The sequence below is a fragment of the Cryptomeria japonica genome, chromosome 9 (genome assembly GCF_030272615.1).
Source record: "Cryptomeria japonica chromosome 9, Sugi_1.0, whole genome shotgun sequence".
NCBI classification, from domain to species: domain Eukaryota; kingdom Viridiplantae; phylum Streptophyta; class Pinopsida; order Cupressales; family Cupressaceae; genus Cryptomeria; species Cryptomeria japonica.
Genome location: NC_081413.1, coordinates 184,072,512 through 184,084,886, shown reverse-complemented (window position 1 = coordinate 184,084,886; position 12,375 = coordinate 184,072,512). Strand labels below are relative to the sequence as shown.

At 38.1% G+C, this 12,375-nt stretch overlaps 1 protein-coding gene across 1 annotated transcript in view; it reads left to right on the top strand.

Annotated features, from left to right (window-relative positions):
- Positions 1–8,843, top strand: part of LOC131038184 (pentatricopeptide repeat-containing protein At2g22070) — a 99,022-nt gene extending 90,179 nt beyond the window's left edge. The window contains exon 3 of the mRNA XM_059211528.1: positions 5,116–8,843. Coding sequence (XP_059067511.1) covers positions 5,116–7,260 — 2,145 coding nt within the window. The 3' untranslated portion in view covers positions 7,261–8,843. The remainder of the gene's footprint in view (positions 1–5,115) is intronic.
- The last annotated feature ends 3,532 nt before the right edge of the window (positions 8,844–12,375 follow it).

The window sequence follows — 12,375 nt, the reverse complement described above, 5'->3', positions numbered from 1 at the left end:
TCAAATCCTAAGGTTATTAGCTGAAAAAGAGGGACTAGAACCTGGGGTCAGTTTCAGATGATAAAAAACCCATGAGAAAACAACTTAAGCTACAAGTGACCAGAATAGGAGGTCACTGATCAAATAAAACGTGCTTGCTAAGAAGACATTTGAATGTGCTTTAGAAACACAACAAAGTTGAAAAACCGAACCCTAAGGTACTTTGCAGAAGCTTATCCAAGGACGAATCAATATGCATGATTCTGGTTTACACCTTGAGCATCACAGTTTTCATTATGATTTTGAAGGTGCTAACAGTCCCCTTGACTAACATGTGTATAACAGAGGAAATTTTCTACCTCAAGGATGATGAATCCTATAGAATAAATTGACCCTCCGATACCTCACTCGAACTGGCACTAAGGGTGAGCCAAGGGGTGAAAATAAAAAACTGAGTAAATTGACTGCAATCTGAGACTCTCAGATGACTCTGCCCAGCCTTTGTCCAAAGGACGAGCACACAGATTTGGGACACCAACGCGACGTGCTATCGTCTGGTACATACGAGGTACAAAAGTCATACAAAAAGTAGCAAACAAGACTATAATATGATAAGGACACATAAAATGATAAAACTAAGCTAGTGAATGCCAAAAAAATACGAATTAACTAGGACAAAATAAAAGGAGAGAAGGTGAGAGAAACTCACAACTGGTCCACAATTTGGAGCCTCTCACAAAGTGATTCTTCTTCTATGATTATGTACCTGCACACAAGCGAGAGAGAAAATGTTGGTGGTTGTTTTTTGGATCCTACTTAAGTCAGACCCCCGCTTTGGTGTTTCCACCTCCACGGACAACCTAGATAAAGCCATGGGGAAACAAATGATAAAGATGATTGAAAGATAGTGCAAAACAAAAGAGTGATAATGTGTAAAAATGAATGAAAAAGAGAATGAGTAAACTCCCACTTTCCGAAATTCTATAAAAATGGTGTTGTGATCTATTCAGAAAGCTACAACAATGGTGGTATTTGTGAGAAAATATATGAACACTGTCCAAAGAGATTGCCAAAAGCTCCAACCTGCAAGAAGTGATCTCAAAAATGCCAAAAGATCCCCAAAAGTGCTAGATATAGGCTCTGGACCAAAAACCAACGTCGGTGGACACATGCAGGGGCGTTACGATTCCTTGTGGGCATAAGCATAATGCTCACCCAAAGGTGATAGGTCGACAGAGTTGGTAAAGTTCCAATTTGAAGCGACGAAGCGATCCCGATGGACAAAGATGGTGGTACACGACCTCCGATGACATGGAGGAAAGGCGCCATTTGTCACGTTGAATTAAACAGGATGTGATTTTTGATATTACATTTTGCCCCCACTTTAGCAAGCATGTCTTTGTTGAGAGATGTGAAGCTAAAGTAGAGGAAGATAAAGAGTTATGATGGGAAGGCAGAACTTCGTTGATCAGATGAGATTGCCCTTAGTGAAATGAAGTTGAAATTTTGAAATAGATATTGTTAACTGTTACATCACAAACATGCTAGCTGCAGACTAACATGTCAGATGGTAAGATAAAGGATAGATTTAGATGGATGATAAGATAGCATAACATAAATGAACCTTGGTTTAGAGGAAAGCCCCTTATTACAAAAAAAGATACAAGATAAGCGGTCGCCATGGTATGAGATGCGCTGGTATGGATAGCAAAGTGCATTATGCTAGATAGTCATACGATAGGGCGATGAGATATGCCAGTATGGATAATCATACGATAGGGCGATAAGATAGATAGATTTTGCCAGCATGGGTAGCGATGTACTAGATAGCCATGTGATTGGGCACCATTAAAGATAGATTTCGTAAATAGTAGATTAGCCCCTACGAAGGCAAACGAAAGAGATAGATCAAATGGTTTGGCCCCCATCGAGGCAAAAAAAAGATCAAGTGGTTTGACCTCCACCTTGGCAAACATGATAAGGAAAAGATCAAGTGGTTTGGCCCCCACTTAGGCAAACAATCAACAAGAAAAATAAATGCAAGAAGCTAAAAAGACAAAATGCAAATATTGCAGAAATGCAGATATGATCACCCCACCTTAGAATGATATGCATGAAAGGCATGCTATTCTAAGGAGAAGAGTAGTTGTGGCACATCGACATAACGAGATGTTTTCGTGGAATGCCACTAGTAGCTGATGACACATAAATGTCCACAACATCAAGAATGAAATGCAAGAGGATAGGGGGAATCCAATAGCTTGGCATCATAAACCATAGCAACGAGAAGAGATATACAATACAACTGTGAGATGTGTATATCGTCATAGTGCCAAAGTTCTCGAATTTGAAGAAGAGCACATGAAGACAAAGATTAAAAAAATTCGGGTCAACATGGAAGAAGGCCCAAAATGCTCCCAATGCTTTGCATCGTCCCCAAATATCGAAAAAACAACATATGACAGATAGAAGAAGTAGAGAGACAAATAAAAGAAGATCTACGACATAAAATCTCTCGTATCTGAATACCTATGAAGTAACTCGGATCCTCTGGGAGAGCACAATAGATAAAGACAGTCAACCTCCCGTATCCAAGTACCTACGGAGTAACCTGGGTCCTCTAGGAGGGAACAAACATATAAAGAAAGCACGGTGGAACACAGTCAAGTGCACACACACAAAAAGATGGAGGTAAGAGATAAACACCCTGAAGGTCATCCCATAGGAGATCGTCGTCCTCCCAATCTAGATCATATGGAGAAGGAGGATGAGCTTGGAGAGGGACCACCACAAGAGCTTCATCGAGCGCCTCACCAGTAGCGAGGACAAGGGACAAAGCAGTACCAACGTCTGTGTTCATAGGCTCGAAGGAGGCAAGGGTCAACAATTGCGTGAAGATCGTCGACAAGGTCGAGATGTCTTCCAAGGAGTTGAACAAGCGAGCTTTTGTAGAGGAAGCAGGCGACTCATTTAGAGAAGATGAAACATGAATAGTACTATCTGCCTCTGGAAGAGGGGTAGTGACAAACTCAGGAGAAGGCAGAGCTTTCTCAACTACGCACACATAAATAGGCAAACCAACAAGCACTGAAACATGCATAGAAGAGGGTGAGGAACATACCTGCGAGGGTTTCCGCCGTCGAAACTTTGGAATGGGGCCCTACTGAATCTTGTGTTTGGGTCGGACAGGAGAAGTAGGTCTCTGATAAACCGTAGCAGTTGAAGGACTCCAGGAAAACTCTGATGCTGGAATGACTGCGAAATATGGGGAGAAGACAAAGTTGCACTAGGAACCACCTGTGTATGCAACATATCAATAGGCCGAGACAAAAAAGGTATGTCTGGCAAAGAGGTGATGAGGGGTGGCTCCAATGAAGGAGCAATGAAAACTTGCACCCATTTAGGGGGAGGCTCATTAATAGGCCTCGAAGCAGCTGGAAGCAAAACCGAAGATGATGCAGAAACAAGAGCACCAGATGAAGCAAGAGCTAATGCGATAGAGCTAGGTGCTGCAGATGCACTAGTAGCTTGCCGAGCAACATCATGCTCTCGAGCCATGGCGCGTCGATAGCACTTATGTTCATGCGCACGCTAATTACGACAGAGATGCGACCCACCAAATGAATCTTGAGAGGATTTAGGAGCATCATGCTCCATGGGAGACACTTCTAGAACCATGTCAGGGATAGGAGGAGACCCAACATGAAGTGCATCTGAAATAGGCATGACATTGATAGCAACAGGTGCTCAACTTCGCTTCATGCGGGGAGCATTGAGAGGAATAAAAGGTGTCGATGCAAGCTCAGAAATAGGAGCAAGTGGAGATGAACAAACATGAGAGGAACACTTCCCTTTCTCGTAGCAAGAAGGCCGAGGGATATCAACCATGATCGAGAGATCGAAGGGAGGGCGGGCCACAAACTTTGACAACTCAGGTGCCTTTCCCTTGTTTTCACTAGACGCAGTCGTAGGAACAAAAGACATCACTGGAGGCTACGCAGTCCTAGGCGGACGAGATGGTCTATTCGAAGGAACATGATTAGCTCCGATCCTCGATGATGAGGGGACATGGGGCACTACCCGCTCCAACACGGGAATAGACAAAGCAGAGGTTGATGCAAGAAGAGGAAAATAATAACTAGATTGAGTTGACTTAGGGGCCAACTCCCCCGTCTTATACTGATAATAAGCGCAACACATTAGATCACCACGAGGAAGCATGGGTCCCACTGGAGCAGGCAAAAAATGGTCTAGCAAAAAGTCCCCACGGGCTACTAGGCATCCAACATCTTGGATGACATGCATCGAACCCTCATGGGGAAACTTGAGACATTTATGAATTACTGAAGGGACTACCTCCATGGCAATCAGCCAAGGAATGCCTAGATTAACTTGGAATATGTTAGATTAGCAGGATGGGTCAAGGGACAATTACAAACTTTTTAATGGCAAAAGAAGCAAGACTAACTATTCTCCAAACAAATTGTACTTATGACCTTCAAATATACACACATATCTACACTATACTTTTTTTTTTTTAATAATTTTTTTATTGAACAATTCTTTTGAGATTTGAACTTAAGACCTCCCATATAGAAGGTTTGCAGCTAACCACTATAGTGTGGAGTCATCCCCTATCTACATCATACTTGATTAATGAAAAAGATAATCAAAATATTAATTTTTTTTTCAAATAATTATGAAATACTACATTGAATAATAACAATACTACCCATAGAGGGACGCGTCTATTCTAGCTCAAAAAAGACAGTATGGATTGACTAACACGTGCGCATTTTACAACGTCGATTTTGCAATTAATGGCTGCGATTGACTAACCTCTCAGTGTCACTAACACGCTGTACGAAAGGTCTCTTTTGGAGCGAGAATAGCTTCAGCCCCCATAGAGAGGGGTCAAATTGTAACTTATTTACAAAATATGTTGAAAAATGAAATATTAATAGCACAAAAACTTCTTCGTTAGAGGAGAGTCTAGCAGGTCATGTCACTGAAAGAACTTGGGAAGCAAGAAAGTCCCATTCAGCAAGATTTGTAGGTTTTAGAATCCCTTGTGTTTCGTCGGAAGGGAATTCAACTTTAGCCATGAGAAAATTGAAAGAGGAAGGAGTTATTTAGCGTTGGAAAGTTGTTTGTTGCCCCTCTGGTAGAATTAGAATGAATACCAAAATAAACTTCAACTATAATCATACAATGCCATCCACTACCCCTCTCAATTTCAGTCTGAGGGCACTGTGTAGAGAGGGTTGTTTGCAGGAAGCGCTGCAGATTGTTGTTACAATACACTGTCACCCTGTAGGCTTTTCTACACACCTTCAATTGTTGCACACCTGCATTGACAAGAATACTCCTTTAGAGGGTAAGCAAATCCACGCTCTTATCACTCCCAGGGAACTTGCATTTCATGCACGCACAATTGTTCAAAATAAGCTTATCAACATGTATGCCAAATGCGGCAGTTTGGTTGATGCCCGTAAAGTGTTTGACGAAATGACAGAGCGAGATGGCTGCTCATGGAACGTGATGATTGCAGCTTACCGAAAACTTGGATGCCCTCGCGAGGCATTGGCACTGTTTTACCAAATGCAACGAACAGGTGTGCGACCGGATACGTTCACCTTTTCCAGTGTCCTCCCAGCTTGCGCCAAAATAGGAGCTTTGGAACAGGGTATGGACATCCATCGAGACATAATCGAAAGCGGCTTTGTTTCAGATGTTGCAGTCGCCAGTGCCCTGATAGACATGTATGCAAAATGTGGAAGCATTCACAAGGCACGCGAAGTGTTTGACAATTTACCTCAAAGAAATGTGGTATCATGGAATGCAATGATTGCAGGATATGCACAAAATGGTCATCTCGATGAGGGGTTAAGGATTTTCAACGAAATGCCTGAACGAGATGTGGTCTCATGGAATGCAATGATTGCAGGGTATGCACAAAATGGCGTTCTTGACGCGGCTGTAAGACTATTCAAAGCAATGCCTCAACGAGATGTGATCTCCTGGAATACAATGATTGCAGCATATGCACAAAACGGGTTTCTCGATGAGGCTGTAGGGATTTTCAAAGAGATGCCACAAAAGAATGTGGTCTCATGGAATACAATGATTGCAGGATATGTACAAAATGGTGTTCTTGATCGGGCTTTGAGGCTTTTTAAAGAGATGCCCCGGCGAGATGCGGTCTCATGGAATACGATGATTGCAGCATACATGCAAGCTGGTGTTCTTGATGAGGCTCTGAGACTTTTCAAGAAAATGCCTCGACGAGATGTGATCTCATGGAATGTCATGATTGCAGGTTATGGACAAAACGGTTTTCTTGATAAAGCTTTAGGTTTTTTTAAAGAAATGCCTCAAAGGAATGTGGTCTCTTGGAATGCGATGATTGCAGGATACGCACAAAATGGCTTTGTTGACAAGGCTTTGGAAACTTTTAAGCAAATGGAATTGGAAGGTGTAAAGCCAAATCCCACAACCTTTATCAGCATCCTCCCAGCCTGTGCTGAAATGGGAGCTTTGCAACACGGTATGGACATCCATCAAAGCATAGTCAATAGTGGGTTTTTGTCAAATGCTTTAGTTGGGAGTGCACTAGTAGACATGTATGCAAAATGTGGAAGCATACAGAAGGCACATAAAGTGTTTGAAAAAATGTCTCCACGAGATGTGGTCTCATGGAATGCTATGATTGCGGGATACGCGATGCATGGGTTGTGCAAAGATGCTCTCGAGCTTTTTGAACTGATGAAGCACTCTGAAACAAACCCTGACCATGTTAGCTTTGGTTGTGTTTTATTTGCATGCAACCATGCAGGTTTAGTGGGTGAGGGATGTAAATACTTTAATTTCATGAATGACTCTTATTGCATTATGCCTACAATAGATCATTATGTATGCATGGTTGATCTCCTTGGCCGTGCAGGTTATCTTGACGAAGCTCTAAAGTTTATCATCAAAATGCCAATTAAACCTGTTGTTGTTGTGTGGACGAGTCTGCTTGGTGCTTGTAAGTCACATAAAAATATAGGGATTGGAATATTTATGGCAACTCTTCTTTTTAAATTGGATCCTGAAAATGCTACAGCTTATGTTCTCCTGTCAAACATTTACGCGGAGATCGGATGGTGGGGTGACATTCAAAAGCTACGGAGATCGATGAAAGATCAAGGAATTGAAAAGATACCTGGATATAGTTGGATTGAAGTCCATAAAGTGGTGTATTCTTTTTCTGTGGAAGACAGATCACACCCACAAACATAGAAGATCTATGCGAAGTTACTGAAATTCTCTTCAGATATTAAGAAGATGGGGTATTTTCTAGAAGTTGTGGATGAGGAAAACAGTTTTTTCTCTGTCATGAGAGTGAGAGGTTTGCAATTGCATTTGGCTTGTTAAACACGCCCCCTTGAACAACTTCCAGAGTCACCGAGAAGCTTCAAGGAGGTTTTGTGTCCAAAACTGCATTTAATTTAGCCTCAAAATTGTTTCAAGATACTTTGATGTGAGATACAAATCGATTCTATCAGTTCAAACGAGGACTATGTTCTTGTGGAGATTATTGGTGAAGCTAAGTGAAGCATTCTGTAAACCCAGAGTCACACCTTGACAAAGTCCATAGTGACAGATTTGCAGTGATAAGAAGGGATCAGGTTCTATTTTCAGGTTTGCTAAGCTACACGATGTTGTCGACTTAATAATATCAGATATATAGCAGGCCTTACTGCCTATAAATACTGATGGGGTATTTGTTAAAGCCCTGTTTAATAATACTGTGGAGAGGTAATGCCATTTAACTGTTTTTTCAGGAAGCCTGCGTCTGCGAAATGAACAAACCGGAGGAGGCAGGGGAAAAAAGTAAAGAAAAAGGAGAGCAAGGATTAAAATAATGGAAAGATGCTTTGCCAGCAGGAAATCTGACATAAAGGCTTCAAATAAATCCAATACCTGGAGGTTATAGAGACATCATTCCTTCTTAATTTTTTCTAATCTTTTTGTTGATGAGTACTGTTTACATTAGTATTTATTAGCCAATAGGCTATTTTAAGTGGGAAAACCTCTCACCGGAAACATGTCACACGCCGGAAGTTTTATCCGTTGGTTTTATGCTGTAAAATTGGTTGCCGGAAGAGTCTCATACTGGAAATGACTGATAGATGAGATGCTGTCTGAAATGCTCGTAAAATTTTATCCTTTTTCATCAAAGCGACGGCAGAAAACCTAACTATCACGGATCTTACCGCCTTCAACAAGTCCGTCAATTTTGTACAATATTTCTATGCAGCAAAGACCATCACCTTCCGTTGCTTGTAGTCCAGGTAAACAATGAATGAATATTTTCTGGTTTGGAATGGCAAGGTTTTACTGCGAATTAGGGCTATTACGGGAAATAGTTGGAGATTTTTAATTTGAAGTTGAAGTTTTTGGTACAAGGGTTTTTACTTTTTAGGGATTCAGTAAGCAATGAATGTATATTTTCTGGTTAGGAATGATAGGGGCACAGGTCTAACTGGCATTTTAAGAGTAATGTTTAAGGTGTCTTCAAGATAGCCAGCACGGGCATGAAGCTCAATTATGGACACCTATTGATCAAATATATATGCAATGTAATAAGATTGGTTCATTAATTCAAAGATTTTGAGAGCTTCCTACAAAATCCATTTTGTGCACATTCTGCAATCATTTCATCTCATTTCCTGACATGACCTCTCTAAGGCATTCTGTCAACAATTCAGGTGCGTTGTCTATGATTCCACATTTGCATGAATGTCTACCAGAGAATTTCCAATTATAATATGTGATAAAAATCTCCCTACCATAATGCTTTGGCGTATGTCCATACCCCATTACATAGCTCCCATTTTGGGACAGGCAAGGAGGACATTTGCAAATCATTTGGCTTTGTAACTGCCAATTGCATTTGTTTGAAATTTTCTAAAGCCTTTTCAACACATCTATTTTCTGCAAATCTTGTGATCATTGCATTTCATAAGACAACATCTCTTTGTTACCTCAACGTTCTCACATTTAAGGAAAGAGAAGGCACAAAAGTGTTTGTGACCTATAGAAGCATATTTCTGAACTGAAGTTTAAATTCTATAGTGATATGTTATACAACCTGTAAATCAAAAGAAATAATCATAAATGATGTGTGCAGCTGCTAGCATTCTTAAATACAAAGTAAAATGTGAGGTCACAGGCATCTGGCATATTCAAGGCTAAAATATGTTTCTACAGGAAAACAGTTGATAGTCCATATGTACTTGAGCATACTTGAAACAAGAGCTAGCTTCATCCCAAAACACTTTTAAGAAAATAATCTTTCCCAAGAAAGATTCAACATATAAAAGTTAATTTTGAGTTTATTTTGGTAGACTGAATAGAGAATTTTAAAATATGAGGCTTTGCTAAAAGGTTAATAGTAACCCCAAACAAATCTAGACTGGTCTAGACCAAATTCTGATCTTCCCCAGGATCCAGCCCTGGCCTGACAATTCAACACAGTAACATCAGAAATTCAACTAAACCAAGGCCACACTCTGAGCATACCAACACTCAAAATGTACTTTTTGAAGGATCTGCAATTTGGTAAATCCCAATTTCAAGTAAAACTCCTATGCTATCAACTATTATGACTCAACATCTATTGATTTGGCAACTACTGTTAAATCATCAGATATATAATGGCGATATCCAGTTGGGCCAAAGCCAAGAAAAAAGAGGCAAACAACCAAACACAAATCAGCGACATAGGCTTGAAGTTCTTTGAAGGCAGAAATCTAGAAGTGTGGTACGATAATAATGGCTGGTCAAGCAGTGAGTAAAGTTGTTAAGACATAATATCATTTCAGATATTTGACTTTAGCCTTTTATGAGTATTTTTCTAATTTAGTTCCTGTTTTTTGTGGGCTTGATGTTCAATTTTGGGATGTGTGATAGAAATGAAAATCCTATGTTCAACATATATTTTTTTACACTGGTTTCTTTTTAAATATTTTGTATGAGAAATGCTCGTTGTTATTGCTTACTAAAATTATTTGTTTGATCTTTAATTATATAGAAAAATTATATCGTAGATAAATGGGTTATGCACGCATTTTATAATATCTGTCTTTGTTGATTAATTTGGTTGTATTTGAAAATTAGTTGCAAATTACAATTTGTTTTCATGCCCAATACCAGTCTCCATGCAATTCCTATTTCTATCTCACAAATAATGGCTATTATTTATTTTGAACGAGCCTGAAATTATATCCCTACAATTGCTATTTCTATCTCACAAATAATAGCTATTATTTATTTTGAACGAGCATGAAATTATATAGGGTTTTCCTTACCTTTTTGGTCTTTCAATGATTTAATTATTTAATTTTATTTATTTATTTTTTGAGTGAGTTAAGATTTTTTAAAGTTTTCCTTATATATAGTTAGTTATTTTGATTGTTTTATAAATATATTTTTATTTTTCATTTTGAGATAACTAGAGATTTAGGATTTTTTACTTTATTTTCAAATATTTATTCATTATTTTTTTGGAGTGGAGAATTGTTTATGAATTTTTAAGATATTTCGTTTCTCAAAAGATAATTGATTTACATTTGTATTGGTAAGGGAACCAAAGAATAATAATGTATTTTTCTTTTCAACTATGGTTTCTCACAGATTTTTTTATTAGCTCACTAATCTCCTTAATTTTTTATATAGAAGGAGATTTGGGTTAGTTATTTGATAAATTTACATCCATTTCATGTTCTCTCAACATGCCCTTTCAAGTCTAAATTATTTATTACATCAACTTCATATCTAAGTTACAAAGGTTTGAGAGGCGTCCCATCTATATTTATGTATTGGACCAGAAATGGCCAATTCAATTTTGTTTGGCTTTATGCATACTTCTACTAATTTGGTTAGATTATAGGCCTTGTGCAAACAAATGTCATTCAACTGAACAATTCTCCATGAGTGAACCATTTTTTGAATAGAAGAATTCATACTCATTTTATAATGATATTTTTTTTGTTCATTTTCCTCTTTAAGTGGGGTTTACATTATAATGTAAGATTTTAAATAATTGTTATTGTTCTAACCAAATAGGCAAATATATGTAAAATAGCATATTGTGCCCGTGAAAGAAGCGTTAGGGCATCGACAAAGACATCAATAGTTTACAATCAAGTTCAAGCACTCAACAGTCCACAGAGAATAGTTCTTAAGAAATAATGTTCGATTCAATTTGAATGCCTCATCATGTCATTCATAATATGAGACTTCTTTAGCAAAAACTAAATATCTTATGAAGTATGTAGATACAATTATGTTTTTATTTTGTTTTATCATATCTTCTAAGGATTTGCACTCTACTCTCATCATAAAAGTTACAATTTTGTGTTGATGTTTCTTTATTCCTTAGGGATTATGTTTTAAAGTTCAAAGTTGAATCTTTTAATTGACAATTCTTTAACTCAAATAATATTTGAAAATTTTCATCTTTGAACAAAATATATATTACAATTGGTCTAACCATTGCACCTCTTTGTCCTAGGGATCTTCTACATGGAATCTATCTCTTAAGTGTATGGTGACAACGCTTATTTATAAAATGATTAAATAACATTAAATGTGGTATTTAAGACTATTTATAAACATAGTCATCTCTTTATGTTAATTTTTAAATAATTCAGTAGATAAACATTTCTTTTAAGATTTGTACTCTCTAATATATTATTTAAAGTATATTTTACTATCAGCGTAACCATTGCATCTCCTTTAGGTGCAAGTGCTAGTAAAATAGTGTTACACATATTCACAAGTAAAAGGTGGGTGGACCTAGTCTCAGTTTAAAAACTCAAACAAGACAGTAGTCTAGAACAAAACATAATAACACAATTACATTAAGTTGTTATGTGGCAAGAACAAGAGTAGAGGGAGGTGGGTCCAAGTCATCTGATTTACCTCAGCGAGATCCAAAGTATTCGGGAAGGATCCCAATCATCAGTACTAAACTTTATATTTGATTTGACTTTTTTGTCTCTACTAGTTATGTTGTCTTGTCCATGTTTGGATTGGCATCTGAATTAAATTGCTTGTACACATACATACATAAAACTATACATACTTCATAAAACTATACATAAAACTATATATATACATTTCTTCTGTATGTACACATACATACATAAAACTATATATGCACGACCCCCCTGCACACACACATGTGTGTGTGTGTACACATGCATATATGTATGTGTGTGTACACATTCTTTTGTTTTATATATTTGGTTGTATGTAGTCTTATGTGTATATTTTTTAATATTCTAATCTATGTAGGAGAAGCATACCAACCATTGTTATAGCTAACTTTGTGCACCCACAGATCCT